This window comes from Acanthisitta chloris, unplaced genomic scaffold (genome assembly GCF_000695815.1).
Source record: "Acanthisitta chloris isolate BGI_N310 unplaced genomic scaffold, ASM69581v1 scaffold21395, whole genome shotgun sequence".
NCBI lineage: Eukaryota > Metazoa > Chordata > Aves > Passeriformes > Acanthisittidae > Acanthisitta > Acanthisitta chloris.
The window spans coordinates 26,858-49,716 of NW_008673422.1; the positions used below are offsets into that span (position 1 = coordinate 26,858).

The 22,859-nt window shown below is 41.9% G+C and overlaps 1 protein-coding gene across 1 annotated transcript in view; it reads right to left on the reverse strand.

Moving 5' to 3' along the window:
* The window catches only part of LOC103802486 (activating molecule in BECN1-regulated autophagy protein 1-like), a gene marked incomplete at its 5' end in the record, with an annotated part of 94,232 nt that overhangs the window by 10,220 nt on the left and 61,153 nt on the right, over window positions 1-22,859 (reverse strand). The window contains 4 exon segments of the mRNA XM_009074967.1: window position 1; window positions 3-104; window positions 1,682-1,774; window positions 16,556-16,695. The exon segment at window position 1 is cut by the window's left edge and continues 82 nt beyond it. Of these exon segments, the coding sequence (XP_009073215.1) occupies window position 1; window positions 3-104; window positions 1,682-1,774; window positions 16,556-16,695 (336 nt within the window).

Consider the following 22,859-nt stretch of genomic DNA (forward strand, 5'->3'; position numbering starts at 1 on the left):
GGGTACCCTGTGAAGTCACAGAGGTGGGGGGGTTGCGGGGTTGCAGGCCTATGGCATTCATCAGGCCCATATCCCTGTCTGTCCTCCATGTGGCTCTGCTGGTTCTGAAAAGAGAGAAAAACAAGTAAGACCAAAAGCATTGGCAGCAACATGCCCCAGCAAGATTGAAGCATCCATGTGAGCCTCTCCTTGCCTCCACTCCAATCAGGTACCTACTAGCCACTATGCAGATGGGGACGGAGAGAATTGTGACCTGCACTTACTTACACACACAGACACTCCTTTCCAGTCTCAGCTGGATGTTTCTTAAGTTTCAAGCCAACAGAATCTTACATCCCACTCACTCTTCCACAGAAGTGCGTCTTACAGGCACAGAGGAATATTCCTGCAGCATCATTAAGCCTGTACAACAACTGTCTTTGGGTCATCGTGTTGAGTAGGCAACGCAATGTGCAATGCAGAAGCACAAACACACATACAACCTCCTGCACATCAGCAGGGAGGTTTTAACTCTCATGGATGTAGCTGTATCCTTTCCCTCCTCTGGATTTTCTAGTTTGTCAGCATCACACATGAATGCACTCCACCAGGCATTTCTGCCTATTCCAGTTGGACAAGAGAAATCCTCTATTCTCTAAAGCAAACAACAGGAACCACCTCAAGGCTCATTACCTTCTCAGAATCAAACAGCTGAAGTGTACAATGCTACAGCTGAATCTTGACAATGCCTGAATGCTCTCTTCAAAACTGACCTCTAAGTGCTGGGAAGGGTAGAGATTCTAGGAAAGAATGCCTCATTCACAACCTTTTTTCATAAGGCTTTGAAACCTGCCACACTTTTCTTGCTCTCTCTTTGAACTAGTTCATTCCAGACCAGTATTTCTGCCTTCAAGCTCCCCATTATACAAGACTGAGTATGCACTGCCAGAAACTTAAATAGTGGCAATAGCCACTCACATGGCAGAGTAAAGAATCTCTACTGCTTATTTCTCACCCTCAATCAGACCAAGGCTGTAGAATAGCACAGATATTGCCCTGCACACCAGTTCATAACTTCCTTGGGATCCTGGAGTGCCCAACTTGGAAACACAACTATCGCCCTCCTGCTGAGAACAGCTGGCTTACAGAGAAGTACTTGTCACTAGGGCAAGAAGCAAGGGACTGCTTACATTTAGAATAACTAATCTGTGCATCACTGGACAGACTGGATGAAACGCCCAATGGGGCTGTCAAGGGATTAAGCTTTATTTTTAGAGTTTATTGCTGAGAAACAACTGTCCCATGACCACAAATTAAAGGGATGAAAATCAGTCACCAGATCTGCCCAATAGATTTGCACTTAGCTCGGTGAATCCCCCCTGTTCTTCAGTTACTTTCCAGAGGCCATTTGCTTTGCATGGTATTTTTGATGCATCAAGCCCCACATGTTCCTCCCGCAACTTGCTCACAGATATTACTGGGGCCACGGATGACACATGTACTGTACTGTCACTGGTGTTTTTGGGCACTCAATGTCACTTGCTGGAAGAAAGCCAAGTGACCCAATTAGGCAATGTGAAAGGGGGAGAAAATTGCATATTTAAAGCTGCCAGTGGGGTAAGGGAACAAAGAAGTGGTGCTGTCAGATGTAACAAAACCAGCAGAAAGGGTCATGTCTGTAACGCACACCCAGGAGACTCACCCAGGCCGCTCAGTGCTCCTGCTGATGGAATGCACAGTGAAGACATTCTCATTCAGCTGGTCCCAGTGGTACTCAACTCCAGAGTTTAAGGCCCTTGGAAAACCAAAGAAGGAAAAAATATTAGCAGGACAGGACATTATTCCAGCCAGCACACATTATGTCCCCACCACATGAAGAACAGTGTTGATTCCTGCCTTACAGAAACCACAGATCCAGCTCAGTTCACATTTTCATTTAGAAGGGTTCTTCACCATAAATAACCTTGCAAACATGGAGCGCCGTATTACCAGATTGCCCTGGAATATTCCATTCATTTAAATTCAGTCTTAGAACTGAGACACAGCACTCCAAGTGACTAAACAAAGAATTGAAATTAAAAGGCTAATTCTCCCTGTGGTGCCTGCAAGCATTTCCTGCACTAGGTAATGCTCAGTAAAACACTGCTCTTATTCAACATTTAGTTCCTTTGCAATGGGTTCTCATTCTACCTATAGATAAATCTCTATACAGCCTTCTCACTGACAGACACTGTGAAGCAAGGACAGATGTTGAGCATATTTTAACAAGTTTCCACAAAAGAGTTGGTACTGCATCAACTACCTGTGTGTCTGAAAAGTCCAAACTTGAATTTTACAGTTAATGCTACCAAGTATAATGTAACAGACAGTGCTCTGGCAACCTTTCACAGGGCATTTCCCAGAAAGATATACTAAGCCAGGGCTGACTAATCACATGAACAGGAAAGGTTAACAATCACTGCTGAGGACTGTGGGCAGTCACAGAAACTAAATCACCATAAAGCTCTAAGTACTTGTCCCATTATTTCTAAGGCCGAACAGCTATTAAATTGAAAGAGGGTAAGAGTGGATCCAGCTTACTCTGTGCCATATAGAAATGTCAGAGGGCAGGCACTCACTGTGCAGTCCAAAGCAGTATGGAGATCTTCCACCTAATGCTGTGTCCCACCTCCAGAAGCACTATGGGCTGCATTATCACGGAAGACACTTCCTGTGCAGAGTTTTGCCACACCATGCTGGCAGTCCATGTAAGCTGGCCTGGGACTCCGAAATGGTGCCATGTATTACCACATGGCTGGTGAACTGCAGACACCTTATGGTGCTGGGCAGAGAATCACCAGTGCTGTGCAGTGGTCACCACAAGGCAAGTAGGGGAAAAAGAATATAAACCACAACAAACACATCCTGTGTAGACAGAAGAAACTGTGTCTAAAGAGATGGACTTGCCTCACCCTGCGAACAGCCTCAGAACTGAGGGTAGTCTTGTAATCTGAAGGAAGGACTCAGGGCAAGTAGCTGGCATCTGGTTATGGCTCAGACACAAACATGGTGTTTTATGTGCATATAAAAGCTGTTGTCCCGGTAATGAGATGCCTCAGCAGAACTGGCATGAACCCCAGCTCAGAGGACGCTGCAGGTCAGACACCTGGAAAAACTGCGTGCTGGAGGCCTGGGGCTAGGCTGCTGGGGTTACACCACCCCATGTCAGGACCCAGGGCGAGAAATGGAGAAAATCAGGTCAACAAAATCATGCATGGAGTCTAGAGGAAGTAATCAGTCATCACTTTGTTTTTACTGTTCAAGCTGTGCTAGCCTTGTGCTGCATTATACCCCATGAAAGCAGCTGCCAGGGAGATGCCAATTTACAAAGGCTTCAGAGTTTATTGGCAGATGGTAACTTGTCACTAAAACTGTGCCAGTACCTCTGGCTGCTCCATCCCCTGCCTAATATACTGACTGAGGCTTAGCTGTCACGCTGGCACCACACTCCCTTTCTGACCTGGTAGTCAAAATTTCCATAAAAAGTCCAGTTTGCTTGGTATCTGCAACAATTACCCAACAGAGCTAAACTGACCCATGCTCTTCTCCGCCTCCTTCCACACTTCTGCTTTCCAAAGTACAGTCATGGTTTCACAGTCACATACATGACTGGTATTCCTCGCCAGGGTGCTATGTGTGCCCTACTTGTCTTTGCCAGCTCCAAAGACAACAAACCAGAAGATCAAAGACAGAAGACAAAGCACAGGTCAGCACAGAAAAGCTTTCCCTTGGCCAAGATGTGAGTTGGCAACACTGTGTTTCCTCTCTTCCTCTGAACACCGTGTTCCTGTACTGCACAAAAAGCTCAGCTCCTGCACACACACTTCTTTGAGTATGATCAATTTCACTTCTACAAAAGCATGATGGTTACAAACTGACAAGCAGTACACCAGATGAAAAACTCTCAACCCTGCTCCTACCTATCCTGCATAGGCTCACTACTGTACTGTGCAGTCAAGTTGTTGGACAGCAAAGCCCATTCTAACTGCATGCTGTCAATTTGCACATTTCCCTGGATAGTGAAATCAATAGCCATTCCATTTAATACATGACTTTTCCCATTGGTTTTAAATGGTGCCATTTATCAACTGAGTTTCACTGCCAGGGTCCTATTAGCTACTCATTTACATCCAGAGAAACAAGGACTTTGCCTTCCTTCCACAGAAGGAGGAGGACCTGTAGCAGCTGGTGCCACTGCTCCTGCTGCTGACTCTGGAACACTGATGAACAGGCTTAAGCCAAGGTCACCAGACTTAGCCATGATGGGAGTTGAACATCCTCAGCACTACTTTAACCTGGTTTTTCAGTTTGGTCCGAGTGCGTCCCCCTGCAGGGCAAAAGAAGTGGCTCAGAATAAAGAGCTGACACTGCCTACTGCAGCAGTGAGGATCCTTGCTTTCAACTGACTCTGCCAGCTGAGCAACTTACCCTTTCCCAACTCTACCTCTTGCAAAAGACATCAAGTGACAAAGCCCTGAGCACCATCTTTGTTCTATTTTGCATGCATCTGCCATGTCTGATGGCATCTGGAACCCATATTGGCCCTAAGATCAATATCCAGCTTGCTCCTGATAAGGTTTTTTCAGCTTTTGGATGATTGATTGAGCCTACAGAAGAGATGTTGCAGACTGCATCAAGGTACAGTGAAAAAAGCGAAATATCTGAACTTAACAGAGGTAACTGGTTCTATATGAAGATAATAAATTCTCTTCTTAATAGATTTCATCAAAGAAATTGTATGGACCTAGCAACAGTTTTAACACCATACTTGCACTAGAAACTTCATCACGTAATCGCACCTTAAACCAACTTAAGTACACAACAAGATGCATGTGACAACCACAATTACCTTGGTTTAAATCAGATTTTCAATTAAGCTCAAAGAGTTGCTCTTGTTTAGCCACACCTATTTAAAATAGTGCAATCTCCCTTTTCAGAAAGCCTAAAGGTTTTTTAGCTCCCATTGCAAAATATTGCTTGAATTTTGTAAATGAGCAAGCCTTTCACAGTATGTTTCCCAGGAGATTTGCAAATCAAGGCCTGACTATTCATTCCACAGAAGCAGAGCTTGCGTGGAAGAAATTAATATTTTTCAGGTAATGTAAGCATTTAACTTTTGCTTCATCAAACCCTAGACATGGAAATGCTGGAAGCACTTTACATTTTTCAAGGCATAAGGTAGAAGGTCTGTGTAGCATGGAGCATGTTGCCACTTGGATGTGGATGCAGTAAGGAGGACGTTTATTGCCCAGGGCTTCAGGGTGAAAAATTGCAATTCTCCACACTGTGCCAATCATGGACAGTGAAGTCCACTTAGTCAAGTTCTTACTTTATTCCCTTTTATGGCTGTCACTAAGCTCTCTAAGTTCTCCCTGGAAATTTCCATTAACTTTGTTAAATGCAGAGCTGCTCACAGCCTGGATTTCCCAGCAGGGATCTGTTCTGAGATGGACTTTTCCTTCATGCCTGTGTCCAGCTCATATTATTAACAAGCTTGAAGAGGATGAAGGACACAGACTTGCAGGCTTTGCTGAAAGTCAAAGAAGGATGTGCTAAGTACCAAGATCCAACAACCTAGGCAGCACAGCCTCTCCCTCTACATGGAGGGATTGCCTACCCAGCTCATTTATGTCCCCCTGAAGAAACTAGGACCAAGCACTAGGAATTAAGAACAATATTTTTTATACATGACAAGAAAGCTGAAGTACAATTTTTACTGCATTGGCTTAACCAATATTTGAAAAGTAAATCGACAAAGCACAGGTCAGCACAAACTAAGTTGGACATCTGGGTAGCCCTTTGGCTGGCATATCCAAAACTGGGAGTTGAAGAGAAGGAGGGATTAGGACAATAGTTCTCCAACTCCACCAGAACAATACAGCTCAAGAGCATGACAGCAAGATGCAAAAGTCCATAATTTGCAAGTAGTGTATGCATGTCCAGCAAGGCATAAATAGCACTTAGTACCTTTTCTCTTACTGTCCTCAGTACTGAAGAAGGCAGCAGCAATGAGCAAATGCACTGCTCTCCTTCAAATCCTGCCACATGCAAAGGCCCAACAGTAGCACACTTGTTTGCTATAGTACTGAATTAAATTTTGATTAAGACATTGCTGACTGAAATCCCATTTAAAAATATCAGCACAACCTCATTACTAGAATGAAGATTATGGCAAGTCCGACATGGAGAAGACTAAGCTGCACAGTGATGCCATGCAGCATATCTGATTTTCATGCTGCCAAGGTTCACTTTCTCCACAAAAAAAAAAATTACTTTTTAAAGCTGACTTCTCAAATATACTGTTCATTCAAGATCACTAAATGCAAGCTTACAAAACCAGATTAGTTTACAAAGGATTTGAATTCCCCAAGATGTGCTTTCTTCCCTTTGTGCAAAATTGTCATTCTTAAACTATTCAAACTGTATCAAAGGAAAACAGAGTGAGCAACAGAGAGCAAGGTGACACTATGCTAAGGAACAGGAATCTATTGTCCTCATTTGGGAAGGAAGAAGTAGCACACACTATCTCGTGCAATGCAATGCTGGCCAGATTCCAGATGCATCCTCGTCAGCAGCTCATTATCTCCTCTGCCAGCGTGTGATGATCAGCACAGCAAACCCATCCCTGGCTCTCATGATTAGCTAGGCAACAGTATTGTCAGTACAAGGCGAAGTTTGGCACTCCCAGCAGCTGCCTGGATAGGAAAACAATAATTTCTAACTCCCTACTTCATAAATATTTAGTTTTCTGTGCAGGCGATGAACCACGTGCAGAGAAAAATCCAAGTTAAAACTGGCTGCACTACAAACTGCATGGAACCAGCAAACAGGATTCCTGGGTAGTCATTCGTTTTGACCAAGACGAGGTAGCAGCTTCACTGGCACCAGTCTATTTCAGAGCATACCCTTGGAGTACAGGCCATGTATAATTAGCCAGGGGAAGAGCACAAGACCAAGTATAGGAATTCACAGAACACAAGATCTGCTGTTTTGAATTAATAACCACAATTAAGTGATGTATGAAATTATCATATTCGTCACATTCAGATGAATGATGCATCTAGCAGCAGGTGCATTTTTACTCCTTATACTGATACAGCCCACTAATTCTCCAGAATCCTGCAAGTTTTGCCTGTGTGAAAACAAATTCTGACATCTACTTGAATAGTCAAAGGTGCTGCAGAAGCAGGACAGCAAGCAGCTGGGTGCAGCTGGTAGCTGTGTGCATGCTTCAGGAAGCATGGCAACTCAACTCAGAACACTATGTGAGATGACTGGTCCTGTTCATTTGATTGTGCAGTCCTGCCAGCAAGGTTAAATACTGGGATTTTTGAAGATGCTGCATTCAAACTCACACCACTTATACAAGGCCAGCCTTATAAACCTGGAGGCACCAGTAGCTAATTCAGTAGCTCTTCTCTCTCAACAATGTGAATATATACAAGGTTGTTCTGCCCACCAGTGGGCAACCAAAGCTGGATCCAATCCATGATCCTACAGCCACTGGATAAGATTTAGATAGAAAGCACACTCCTAACAGCCATCTTGCCTGGGCAAAAGTATATCTCAGCCAAGAAAGAGAGTTGTCAGTCAGCCAAGCTGTTAGGTACCTCAAAGACAGAGAGAAGAAAGAGTGAGAGAGAATAGAGATTAACACAGCAGGAAGAACCCAAACAGAATAGTTTCTTCTGATCCACAGGGTTACTACACCTAAAAACCAAGTGACTTCCAGAAGTCACCATTTGCAACCTACCTACAGATTTCATGTAGAAGATCAGCACACTCATGAGTTGAAATAGATGACACACCAACAGAAAGCATTAAGAGGAATTTGTCTTACATTCCATGGGAGAAAGTCTTAAAATAAGAATCAGTCTTCTAACACATTCAACACAAGTGACAACTGGAAATTAAGCACCAAGACAATAACGGAGCAGAGAGTTTTGTAAGAAAGTGTGGATGTTCGATTACCTTGGGACCCAAGTACAAATACTGAGGTTGAGAGCACTGCCCTTAAGGGACACAAAGCTACACAGCAAAATCTGTGTTGAAAATAAGGACAAGAGAAGTCCCTCACAGATAGCCTTCATGTCAATATCACTTCTCCTACTGAAATACCACAACAGTTATTTAAAGCAGGTTTCCCCAGATTTTTTTTAACTACTGTCAGCATGCCATAGAAAGCTGTAACCTGAGCCTGAGAGAGCATGGAGAATGTCCTGAATGTGACTCCAGTGCTACTGATGTCGTAACTACACACCAGCTACTTAGACATTTAGAAGAGCTATATCCCAATTTAATGGGGGCATATTGAGGGTATCATTAAATGAAAAATAGTTGAATTAATGCACTGCTGAAAGCAGATGGACAAAACACTCATGCAAGGAAGACTCAGAGTTAAGAACTGTTCCTACAACACTGGTAAGATTTTTGTGTATCATAATACAGTGCACTATGCAATAGCAGCTTTAGAACTATTAAAGAAAAAAAAAGCATGTTTATGAGAAAAAACCCCTATCATCTAGGCCAAACAGCCTGGAATAAACAAGGCAGAAATAGACCAAACAAGAATTTCCTGAATTTTCACCGTTATTCTTCTCACTCAATCTTGCCAGTATTCCACAGTATCCTTCACTATCTGGGTCCAATGACACCAAGCAGCAGGTAAGGTTCCTCTGGAAGGTAAATAACAGATTCCAGAACACAGAGCTTAAAGGTCTCTAAACAAGACCCATTCTGCTTGGTATTACCTTAAAAGAAGGTCTAAAGATGCATAACTTGCCTAAGACCTCCAAAAAACCTAAAGAGTTGTTAACTGCTTAAAATGATTACAGGCAGACTATACTCCAAATAAGCTTTGAACATTAGGAGTATCTTAAGCTGTTGATGACCAGTGTCTTCCAGTGTCTTAGACAATTTAGCATGTTAGGAGTCTTTGGGGAGCGCAAATTGCTTATGCCTTCTAAGGCCTTAAACATCTTAAACTGCTACAAGTCTTGAGAGGCAAAGTCATTCCTTAAGTCATATTTGAATTTTAATAGTTGTTTTAGCAGAAACTAACGATGTTGATTCAAAGGCAACTTCGAAGCAGGCTTGTTTTGTAGGTCTTAGGCCAACAAACTAAACCAGAAAACTGCATTTAGAATGGGAGAAATCAACTTCAAAATAAATGTTTAAAATTAGCAAGCATAGCAAATGCTTATTTTTAATCGAACGTTGGAATGTGCACACACATAGCTGCCAAGCTCCAAAACCAAGATCTTTGTTTGGTCTAATCTCAATGAGATCCACAAGGCAAGCCAAAGTTTATATTTTTAAATCTTCAGCAGCTGTGAAATTAGCCAACTGAAATGTATTCTGTTTAGCACACAGGGAAAACCTGCTCCAAAAAAAAAAAAAAAAAAAGAAAAAAGGCAGACCCCCAAATTGTCAAGAAAACCAAATCCACAATTATTACTCCAATTACTCACAGTTTGTAAACACTGAGTTGAGATCATTTACAGAACTAGATAGTCTGAGGATTTAAAAAAAGGAAAGAAAATGAAGAAAAAACTGGTTTTCTTTGCTAGCTGGATTCACTACAGTCCTGCTGGATAAAAACAGACGTAAGGGACAACAAATAAAACTCCATAAATAATCTGGATCAAAGACTGTAAAATTAAAAAACATCTTATTGGAAAGCCAAGGATGTAAACACCCAAACAAGAATAGTTTAGTATAGACCTGCAGAGAAAAGGCAGGTTATAAGAAAGCAGGATGGACTGGTGTTGCCTAAGAGGGAAAAGACATTCTAAAAATAAACACCAGGAAAATGGTACTAGAATGAAAAAACAGGTCTCTTCACTAGAGAGGCTAAGGACAAAAAATCAATGATGACTCAAAGTGGATGAGATACTGGACGAGATGCTGAATTTTCTTTTCTGAAGTCTCCACTTAAAAAATATTCAAAGGTACTTAGCAATTAGGGAGCAAGAAATGAAGCCAGACATAGAAGCTAGTTGCATTCATTAAAGAAAAAAAAGTTACCTTTTTTTGAGCCATTCACACCTGGTTTTTAAAGTTACAAAAAATGAAGAATCTTCAGAAGGCCAAAAAAGTCAACTTAGCAGCATTCTTCAAAAAGAAAATCATATCTAAACTGACAATTACTGTCTTCTAAGCATAATTTCTATCCCTAAAGAGAGTAGCATAACAAATAGAAAAAAGAAGATCTATGAAAACAATGAAAGGGTGAGCCACATGCAGTAGGCAGTAAATCAAATAATTGCACGCATGAAATTTAACTGCTTCTGAAGACAGAATTAGTAAAAAAGTAAAGGAAGAAAAGGCAGCAGGTGTGATCTGAATAGATGTAAGTGAAGCATTTGCTAACTGTTTTTACAGGGCATGGCTGTACTCTTAGAAAGACTGCTACTCAGTCTGAGCAACAGTAAGGACCTGCAAGAAGCACAGTGGCACAGCACACAAACCGTAAGTAGCAGGTTATGTTCCTTTAACACAGAGCTCTGTATGGAGTTTCCTTTCTCACGGTGGAAAATAAATGCCACCAATCAGCCATTGCTACAGCACATCTTGAAGAACTGGGTGAGGGAAATGAACTCGCTCATAACTGAAGATTTAGAGCAGCTCTCAAAAATTATCTCTAGGATTCATAGACATATTAAGTAGAATTTTATGAGGGCAACTTCCACCTAATGCCATCAGTCATCCTGGATATCAAATTCACACACAGAAACTGAAATAGAAGTGGAATAAAAAATGGTATCAGAAGGGAAATACTGTTTCAAACCTCTGTATTACCACTCTACTTCCCTTGCATCTGCAGTGCCCAAGCCTCTGGCAAAGGTTTAACTAGGCACAATATGGAAATAAGTTTTTTCTTAAATGCATAAACAACAAAATCCAAATATAAGGTTTCAGTATGCATCTTTAGTGCAAAATTGGACATCTTCCCTCCTTTGCAGTCCTTTTATCAATCAGAATAATCTTTTATCTTCATTTAGGAAATTCAGTCTTGTGGTTGACAGGCAGCAAAAGTCCAGGACATTAATTCCTTTCCTTGGCCATGGTCAAAGTCCACAGTGCAGACCCTGCCTTTCAAAAGGCCATTTGCAGGGAGGACTTGGACATAACCAGTATCACTAGACACCCCAGTTAATAGTAGTGAGAACATTCCTTATGCACAGTTGCTAACATCCTTTGGTTACACATGAAGGAAGACAGCTCCTCCTCCTGTCTCCTTGTTTACTCCATCCTCCAGAAGCTATTCCTAAGAAGCAAATGATGTAGCAGGGCTTATGTTGCTGGGGGTGCCACGGCTAGAAGCTGAAGAGCCTGAAAAATGGAACCAGCCAGCAGAGAAATGACATGCCAGGCAGCTGGACAGATTACCATATCTTTACCAATACTGATAACGAGATGCAGACACATTGTCCTCATTAGTAGATGGGAGGATATGCAATACTCGGAGACAAAAAAACAGATCAGAATGGACAGATAAAGGCAATGATCCCCTGCAAAGCATAGGAATTTATCATAAAGATAATTTTCCCAGAATAAATTCATGTTAGAGGCAGATCTCACCACAAAGAATTAAAATACGCACACTGCATAGCACTGAATCAGTTTGAGATTCCATGCATACTTCCCAATGAGAGAAATCTAAAAGATGCTGCCTCTGAACCAGATGCATCTTCAAGGATATTTGAATTCCATTACCAGAGGTTCCGACTACTGAAGAAATCCTTCCTCTCTCGTGGATGCCTACATTACAAAGATAGCCCTAGACAAGGTGCTGTGAGAGATTAGTTTCGAACAGTTTTCTCAGAACAGTTAGGATTTTAAACTAGTATTTTCAAAAGCATGTGAACACTGAGTCCTTCCAGAACCCGCTCCTGAGCACAGGAGAGGGGACACTCAACATGAAACAACAAACAACTGATATTTGGACCCCCTGCCTTTCTCCCATGGCAGTCCTCCACAAGCAAAGTCAACAAAGGGCAATAAGCAGCAGGCAGTCTGCTCTTCTCCACTTTCAGTCTCATCTGTTTATGTTCTAAAATACAATTAACGTTTGAGATGCCCCACCAGGGGTGTTTCTGAATGGGAAAGCTCTTGTTGGGATGTGACAGGATAGGAAAGGTTATGAGCACTAAGAATCAAATTGCTTTTTAATTCATTAGAGGCGTTTCTACTGTACAAGACAGACACTGTGGATTTCACTCCATGTTGCAAAAACCAAGGATTCAGGAACTGAAACAAACAAAGGATGCAGAGTCAAGAAGGATGTACAAAACTTTAGTTAGGATTATTACTGGTTACAGTTACAAAGGATGTCAGGTAGCATGCAGTAGGCGAGCAGCAGCCTTGGGGAGGCTAGAAAAGCACTAGCAGCCATGCAGAAAACTCAGTGTGCAGCAGGACAAAAGAAGAGTGACGGGAATTCACACTGCTCTGTACCACCTCCTATGACAGACCTCCAGTCCACAGCTGAGTAGTACATGGTAGTTCACTTCACTTGCTAAGTGGAGTACATGACCTTAAGAGGTGCACCTAAAGGGACACCTGTTTTCATATGACAATGGCTCTTCCAATGAACACAATTTAATGTCTTGATTTAGCTTAATGGTGCCCAACCTTTAAAACATGGGGAAGAACTTTATTGTATGGATGACTGAGTGCTGGAACAGGGTGCGAGACTCCTTCTTTGGAGATATTAAAAAGCCACCTGGTCACAATCCTGAATAAAGCATTCTAGGGGACCCTGCTTGAGCAGGGCGATAGGACTAGATGACTGCCAACGGTCCCTTCCAACCTCAATCATTCTGTGATATACATGCAAATCATATAACTTTCTTCTCTCTCATTTTTAGCTCTGCTAAAGACCCCAAGCTACAGGTTTTCTTAGATAAAATGCTCCCCTGACCCAAATATCAGCTGCTCTTAACTACTGTGCCAGTTCAAAGGTGAATTTTAAACTATTCCATCTTAAGTATCAAGTTTCTTCTACAGCAACACTAATATTTTGCAATATCTGCTGGTAAGTATTTTGTGTCTCATCCTAGAACTAAATTTTTCTTTTTACAGCCTCATGTACTGATGGCTTAATCACCTAAAATCAACTAAAACCTCAGGTCTTTCTCTTCCTCTGTCATTTTAACTACTGAGCTCAGTGTTATTAGTCACTAAGGACACTTTGTACTATTACGTTCTCATTTCTATAGCTCCAGTCACTTTCACAGCAATTCAATTCTTGTTTAATACTTTGATTTTGCTCTGCAATGACAAGGCTAATGTTACATCCTCTGGAAATTTATTCAGTGCACCCTTACAAGCCATTAGCGTAAATACTATTAATCAACCAGTCCCAGCACAGGCTCTTCAATGACCTCTTTTGTGACTGAGTCCAGACATTAACCATGTTGTAGTCTTTCCTTTAGCCAGGACTTAACCTACTCTTTACCACATCTTGTTCTAATCCTAATTATTTACAAATTAACTGTATTTGTTGTAGTTCCAGTATGAGAACTGTCTTACTATAATGCAGACATATTAGACCTAGAGCAAGTCCTTAGTTGACCTTTCCATTAAAAATAAATACATAAAATTTTCAATGACAGGTATACAACTTTATACTAGATACACTCCTTATACTGTATATATGCTACCTTAGTCAAATCACAATGCATTTGGTCCCACTTTCTGTCGTTTTAATTTTCCTTTCCTTCAAAATAGACCTCATAAATCTGTGTACCGAGTTCGCATTACAGATTGCCAACATAACCTAACTTTCCCATTTCCATCTGCAAGAAAAACTGCCATCAGTGATACCCCAGCTTAGGAATGTAGCCCAAACCATTTAATTTTAACTACTGTTTCTTTAGGACTCTGGAAAAACTACTTGCATAGCCTCTCTTCATGAGCCCATGGAACCTCAAGTTATGTCTTTTTTTTTTTTTGGGTCAGCTTGTACTCCCAGTCTACTCATCTCATTTTCCCTCTGCACAAGCTTGTCAAATGCTGTATTTGAGGAACAGCTGCTATTTCAATCTGTTTATGTGATTCCTGTAGTACTTAGTTTCAAATGCCTCCATTGTATATAGGAATAAAGACCCAGGGAGTTATAATTATCTCTGCTGTTTTCTACTGACCATAGTTTTTTCTGCCAAATTAGAACAGTAGGGGTGTTTTCATCAATACAGTGTTTTCTTGATCCTTGCTGCTTGCTAGGTTATCCTCCATACAGTATTCTTATCAACTGCTGAATCCTTCATTTAGTATTTCTCTTCCTCTGTATTACTGTGTATGGAAACTACACAAATACTTTTCATCTTTCTCCCTCACTTCTTAAGTTAAAGTCAACAGACACATCAATCTCAAACCAAGTTTTTTAAGCCAAGAACTACTGAGATGGCATCCACATGCCGGAATTTTTCATTTCTGTGAGGATCTTGCAAGTCGATATGGGACAGACATCACAGCTGCAAGCCACTTCTGCTCTGACAGAGCCTCACTCACTTGTGTGTTCCGATGTTAGCACCTCAATGCAAATTATACACCTTGGTGAGTATCTACACCTTCATGCTGAGGTGTACAAGTCACTCTTGACTGTTGTTGGTCTATAAAACAGTGCAGTTGAGAACAGAACATACCAGGTGTCCTGCTCAAAAAAAAAACCCACTACAAAACTTTTACAATAATCACCAGAAGCACTAGTCACTCCAATCCATCAGCATAAAACCTGCTGAAGCATTTCTGTCAAACCACCAATAAATCTCCCATCTATACAGCCACCTTGTTTCACGTTCATATACAAAAAACCCTATTTTTGTTGGAATTGCGCCTAACTGTTGCTGGGACAGAAGTAAGAAGATACGAGAGTGCCCTAGAAACATAGTGAACTGAGAAGGTTCCACAAAGATACTGCAGAAAGACTGACAGTGCTTCCATAACATACCATGAAAATATTCCTGTTATGTCTTTAATTTGTGTGGGGCCAAGAAGAGACATGCTACTCAGCTTTGGGGTACTGCATGCACTGGAAAGGAAACCTAATGTGGGTCACGTGAAGCCAGGACAGCCAGACCAAGCTTGACTCTGCAGCATTCAAGCACAGAATCCACCCTCAGGAAGACTTCATTTCCCTGGATTTTCATCCAAGCTCATCTCATGAGCCATAATCAGTACACTAGATCTTACCACTTCTCTACACTGAAAATAACTTAGAACAACTAGCAAGTTCAAGAAGAAGAGAGCTACTATTCCTAAATAATTCTTCTGCTTAGAAAAGTACAGCAACTGTTCTTAAAGACACTTATTCTGGAAATGAGTGATTATAGCTTATTCCATAACAACATCTTGTAGAATTTCATGTATAAATAAGGCCTTGATGCAAGATTATGTAGAAGAGAACAAGAGGACTGTTCTGTACTATAAAAACTGGCCCAATCTGAATTCTAACCACAGATTTCACCAGAAGGCTGTACTGAATTAGTCACTATTACAATTGTATGTATTTATGCTGATTTAAAGTAGTGATTCTACACTGACTATATAACTCTCCTTAAGCACCACATGCCTGACGTCATGCACAACAGATGGAGTTCACATGCATGTGGTACCATCACCAGCAGTGCTGCAAGTTCCTAGCTGCCAGCTTTTAAGTTACAAGAAACTTGAACATGTGAAGCATAACCCAAAAGAATACCAAGCTAGCTTAGTACCAGAAATAACTAAAGCAAAGAAATCCCTGAAGTGTTCCTGCAGCATAAAAGAAACATGGCTCCAAAAGAACAATTAGACAACACAATCGAGAAAAGTGTCCCAAAGTAGGATGCAGAAACTCTCTAAGAACACTGAAAGCAGTATGTTTCACTGTTCAGACACTCAGTCATCACCTCTGTCACACCACATCTAAATTAGCTTATGTTGAATTGCAGGTTTACAAAGGGACAGTTACACCCTGTGAGAACTAAAGTCTATGTGTCACACCACTCGGCTTTAAGTGAGGACACCAAAATAATTCACTGGCTTGCTCATAATCATGACAAAAATCTTTGCAGTTCATACAATCTCATGCTTGAATATTGTAACAACTATTTGACAGCTCTAGGTCAGCAGCTTTCAGCCTGGTTAGTGGACTTCATCAGGTCCTTGAAAGCTGAGGAAAGCAGACATACTACAAACAGCTCAAATTTGCTGTCACTGGAAACTTTTAGAAGTCCATAAATCCAGAGAGACAGAGACACTGAACTAGACATATAAAAAAGAAGGGAGCCAAAAATCCTAGAAAGACATGGGAAACCAAATGAGCTGATCAGATGTACTTCAAACGGCCTCAGTAGTTTATAATCAGGAAAACAAACACTGACTGTAAAATACTTGGGTAAACACTGTGGCAGTCCAAAAGAAGCATGAGGAGTTGGGCTTTTTGGGTCCCCGAGCACAATGCCCAGGCAGTGAAAAGCCATGTTATCCCCACTGCCCTGAGCACAGAACAGTCAAAGCAGATATATCTCCATGTAAAGCGAGCACTTACTCTGGTCGGCAAATCACCAGGTCCCCTTTGTTGGTGCCATATGCCAATCCCAGGCCTGGCTCAGGCAGCCAGCGAGCAGAGTTTATGCTGACATGTCTTCTCTGGTCGGCAGGCATTGGGTACAGAACGTTGAAAACTCTCTGAAACAATAACAGGAGATTACTTGACAGGACGATAAAAGGCAGGAAAGTAAAGGAGGCTCAAACAAATGTGCAATCTTCCTGCAGCAGTGCAGATGGCCACAGACACCTGTCACTTTACAGGGTATTGCAAGAAACCACTAACTCAGCAGTGGGAGCAGGCAGCTGCTAGAAATGCACATACACATGCCCCATAACATTTAATAGACTGACTGGGATACAGCTGCGGAGCATAAGAAACTCTGCCCCCAGGAGAACCTGCATGTCACTCAGTGGGCTGCACAGTCCTCCTATTCAAACTAATTAACCAAAATGATGGGAACAACAGGTATAGTCATTGTGAGAATAATACAAGTACGCAAGTAACAAATCCCTCAGTTCAGGTTTCTTTCCAACACTCTACCAGCAGAAAGGTAAGAAGCTGAAGAGTTGCTAGGACTGCAGGTAGTTAGCATAGCTGCAAGCCAGTGCTTCCCAACTGCTGCATTAAGGCAGGTGAATGAAAATCCTGTGAATATAAAGGACCAAGAGAAAGCTCAGCTCGCTGGCCTGCACTAGCTTGGTTTCTGAAGTGTACTCCTCCTACTCTGAGGAGCTAATGTCTTTTGTACAACACAGTTCTTTCCTACAGCCTGCCATCCAGCCATCGGAACAGGATATACTGACCACAACCTGTTTAGCCAAAAAATATTCATCATCATAAAAACAAAGGCACTGGAAACAGAAAGAGTGGCAATGAGTTGGTTTGGCTACCAGTAGACAGGGACAAGCTGCTTCAGTGTACCAGGCCATTAAATTATCAAGGCTTCAGGAGGGTAGGACTGAAGACTGCATTTACAAGACCAAATAATTAACAAGAGTTCTGCAGAAATTTAGCTAGCATTTAAACCTGGAATCACTGCAAGTAACACAGACTTTGAATCTAGATTTTCAATGGGATAAGTCCAAGCTGAAAGATATGTTTTCTAACTATCACAAAATCCTGCTTCCTGACTCCCTGGAAAGGGGGATGGTGCTGGACCAAGGAGTAGGGAAGGGAATGAGGATGTGCTGGAACAACAGGATAAAGGTCAGACCAGCCACTACTGCACTGCTGAGGTAGCCTGAATAATTAAATTCCATTAGGATGGGACTTGATCAGCTAGCATAACAAACTGGGACTGTTTTTCTCTGTAGCTCTATTGTCCACCACTCATCTTGTCTGTTTGTCAATTTAACTTCAAAAGCCTGAATCAGAGACCACTTAATTGTGTGTCTTCCAATGGTTAATACCTAGAACCTTCATCATAATGCAAGCAAAGTAAGTCAGAGCAAAACAATATGACTACATTACTTCCCACCATCAGTAACACATTTAACTGCTTCTCTGAGAAGGCCACATTAGAGGAGAAAATGTCCTTAAGGATTTCTCTGCATGACAGAAGCTGGTCACTCTTTACCCTAGCAAGTCAGCATATTCAGAGAAGCTCAGTGTTTGGATGGAAGGAACAGGTCCTTAGGGGTTTATCTAGCTCTTACCCATCTCAATCATGTCTGTCCCATTTCCCGCCCCCCCTTGTCTTGCTTCATGGGGCAGCAGGGAGGGAAGGGCGAGGGGAAAAAAAGAAGGGGAAAAAAATTCAGATATACGAAGGTAACATTGGTTACCATGGAGATTATGGTGCACTCTGAGATGGGAAGACTGGATTTGGAGGAGGAGGAGGAGGGAGGGAAAAGGGAGGGGTCTGACAGAGCTAGGAGCATAAATTCATTAAATAAGCACTCTAAATCTCTCAAGAACTGCAAGGGTCTTCCATCACATCCATCTTTGGCAAGTCAGAAACAAATGGTTTATCTCCTCTTGAAAATGGCTTTGCAAGGTATCACAGCTGAAGAAGACACCTTCCTGGGCCAGCTGCATGCTCTCCTCCACTGGTAGGTCAGCTCGCACAGCCATTGTCCCAAACACTCTGTAACCAGCCATGCCAAGAGGGGGAGACTTGCTAGCTACAGCTGAACACCCAGGTATTTTTCAGTAAATAGCACCCCATAGAACATGCTGCCTCAAGGACATTAATCTGGTTCTGACAACCTGCAAGTGTTGGCTGAGGACTGAATCTCTAAGATGAGATGGCTTAAAAATTCTGCATGAAAATGGTTGCTTCATCATTCCACTCCACTCCATTCAATTCTAAACAGCTTGTCATGCCAAAGAGCTCCCCTCCCCTGCTGCTTCCCACTCCCACGCTAATGGGACAACTCCATGCAGTGTTAAGGGTGATGACATCCGTGCGTGTGGTAATTAGTACATAAAAAGATAAAGCAGCTGTACTGGCATAATCACCACTCGCAGCAGTAACCAGAACCCAGCTAATCAATCTGATGCAGTCATACAGACTGCCTGTTGCAATTGCATCCATTAGCACGACCCCCTACTCTATCCACAGAGTGGAAAAAATGAGACTTAAGTTCCTTCAACACTGGCAGGTCCCTCTCTTCAAAGAAGGTCAGAAGGCTGCCAGGAGGCATTATTCTCCATAGATTACAGCTAATTCCTTTTGGATTTTTTTTTCTAATCTTTTTGTTTCCATTGCTAAATCTTATAAAAAGTTACTGAGATATTTCAACCCAAGTAGTCAGCCTGAAAACATACCACAGTGTGTCCACACCTCTTAGTCAGTTGGATTGTTGATGCTTTGTAATTCTAGGAATAATACTCAGGTTACTACAGGAATTCTACACTAACACAATTCTCCAGATTCTACGTCAAGAGATTGCTGTCAACCATCACGCACTCTTAAAATTAACAACACAAATGCTTAAAGTTGGTAATTCAACAGTTTCTTTTCATTAGGACTGGTCAACAGATTAACTGCAGACCATATGTAACAGCCATGTTGATGGTCAAGGGTTCAGGAACCAGTTTAGAACCACTGTTGTAAAAGACCACTAATCTTTAAGGTGCCTACCACACACTATCACAGCTTCCAGAAAGCTTATTTGTAACAGTGTGGCAGTTTCATTTAGGAGAGATATCCTATTGCATCACACTTTATCAGTCCATAATCACTATCAGCAGTCACAGCAAGCTTTCTTGCTCTTCACCCATAACTAATGTCAAACTTGTGCTTAGCATCACTACACTACTAATTCACTGATACACAGTCACACCATTAGATGTGGAGATTCAGCATTTTACAAAGTTGGCGGCTAGCTTTGTTTCCAGATGCTGTTCTGACACAGAGTTTTGAATGGTATGTTTTTCCAGCCACAAACACTGTGAAGTCTGAGGAGTGGGAGCTTCAGAACATCCCTATGGAGACTTAAGCCCAAACAGGCAACATATGTATAGCAAGCTGTTCTCTTCTTGGCAACATAAACATATAAATGTCATTTCAGTAGACATGACAGGTCCTACTCCTTCCCTTTAGGGTCACATGACCCAGCTTGAATTACACAGAATGGCTGCTTGACCATTGCTTATGTTTGTAGAAAACCCCCACACTTCACAGGAGATTCCAGCAGTCTTCTGTCATTTCAGAGACTTCATCTCTCCTTGAGTTCAGGGGATGTCAGCAAGATAACAGCCTCTTCCAGAAAAACCAGAACTGTCTAGGTAGCTAAGCATCCTCACAAAAGGCAACTCAAACCAAGGGAAAGCAATACACATGAAAGAAAGAGTTGGTTGCTTCCATTTTACATCCCTGTAATCACAAAGTCTGGGGAAAGATTTGGTTGAGTTACTTATGTCTGCACTTGTCTATTTTCAAAGACTGCGCTAGAAACAACTCCTTATCTCTTTTCCATCCTCTCTCAACAGAAATGAGGACACATATCATCCACTGGACTCCCTAAAGCCCATTTCATCACTTCATAGCCACTTCTTTAACACTGATTTCAGCAGGGGTAAAGATAGCTCAGAGAAAGCAGAGCTGTAATGCATGAGGGAAAGAAAAAAATAGGCCCTCAAAGTATTCAGCAAACAAGCAGCAACTGGAGTGCAAAGGCCACCTCGAGCCCACTGCAGCTGCTTCCTCTCCAACTTGTCAGTGCTGGCACATCAGTTCTGTAGCACCTGTCACCATCAACGCTTAGGTATTAAACTTCGATATTTACTTATGGCAGAGTGCCAGGAGAGGCTGCATGACAATCAACAGCCTCAAGGAATCTTTCCCAATGATCTCTCCCTCACTGTCAAGCTGCTGTGTACTTAGGTGGGAAGAAGGGGGCCTAGGGCACAACACATAAGCACAGAGCTAGACAGTTAATTTATACCTGCCCTGGAGGGGTAAGAATACTTTTTGCTAAAAGCCTCTGAAAGGTCCTAGTTATTCAACTAGTGCTTCTGTTTTCCCCTCCCACTCTGTCCCAGGGAAGCTGCTGTTGTTTAATAACACTCTTCAAATTCTACCTTTTCCCTCCGTTTCTGGGGTGTGGAAACATTAAAAAGCAGGACAGGACAATCATCAGGATCCTGTCAGTCATTAACACAGCAGCAGGCTGCCCCAAGCCTGTGCCACTGCTGCCAGTTGGCAACGGAGCTGCACCAATTGCCCCAATCCAAGCAGCACTTTGCCTAGCCAAAGTGGAGGCATCATGTCATCAGCACAGCCACCTCTTTGCTCAAGGCCTTCCCACCTCTAAGGAGAGCAATGAAAAGCAGGGGAGTGCTGAACACCACCTATTTGCTAGAGCAGGACCCTTCTTCTCTCTGGCACTCAAGAAAGAAAAGACACGTTTTAAATCTAGAGGAGAAAGATCTGGCACATGCACGCAGAGAAACTCAGCAGAAACTCTTGCTTTTTATCTTTTTTAATTCAATAGAGATATTTCTGCTCTTGACTAGATGCATCGCCTTTCAAGATGCCAATAAATTTCAAGCCATTACCTTTGCCTAGCCCAAGCAGTTAAGTTGGCTGTTAGATCAGCCTTGATAAAGACTGCTTGGGGAGGGAGTGCAGCTGTTGTCTTGTTTACATGGGGAGATCTTGTCATCCATGAAGATCCATCCTAACAGTTGAAGTAAGGGGAAAGGCTGGAGCAGATAAGGTGGGTTTATAAATCACCAGGCTAAAATGTAATTTTTAATTTTCAACTGAATCAACACTATCACCAGAGGCTGTCAGACCATGAAAACATACAGGAAAATAAATATCTAGTGTGTTAAACCCAAGAGAAATCTCTCACTGTAAGGACTGGTACAATACAGTTTCATAGCTACTCTGACCTGAGTTCCAGCAAAAGAGCTTCAGAAAGGAGTGTTGACCTCTGCTGGATGGGTATAGTTGTACTGACAGCCCACATTTGTACCTCACACCTACATAGAGGCAAAGTTTATGCTGGTAAATGAAATGCTTTTCATATGTGTACAGGTTATATCACCACAGTAATTGTAGGGGCTGCACAGCTTTACCAATATAACTGCAGCTATTCCAGAGACTCTGGCCAGCATAGGTACCTCATACTTTAGCAAACTATGCTACATGAAATATGTCATACAGATGCAAGCCCTAAGGGCATGGCCAATCCACAACACTATATTAAGTTCACCAAAAGTACATCTTCAAGCAAGGCCTAAGTAGAGTCTGAAACTACTCAAAGAACACTAAAACAAAGGCAGAAAACTATGAACTGCAGTTTTATTTGCCAGGGCAGCAGATGAAGTGCATTCACAGCATGAAAGCTTAAGCAGAGTAAGTTTGACTTCATCTCTTTTGTTTGCAAGCACCTTATCCAGACTGAACAGCCTTTAAATCAATTAGTTGTAAATTTTTTTTGCCTCCTCCCAATAGTGTGTTGCCACTGAAATATCTTACCTGGTATATTTTTTTAAATGTCAACATGTTAACTAGTCCACCTCTGACACTAAAGTATCAGGTAAGTTTCTATAAAGCATCTCCCACTCCACTGAATACACTGCATGTCCTTTACTTAGCTAACAGTAAGCCACTGACTTCTATTATACTGCCAATTAGTTTAAACAAGTCTGTGGCTTTTTAAGGCCCAGAGGCATAATAAGAAACAGACATTCTACCCTGATCCCCATAAAAAATAACACCATACCTTTTTCTGCTTAGATTACATTCTTTACTTTGCCTTCTATTAATGAATTTCACAAAATCTTGATGAATTTCAGGCTTAAGACTTGCATTGCCACAAACCCCAGAACCAGCAAAATTCAAGCC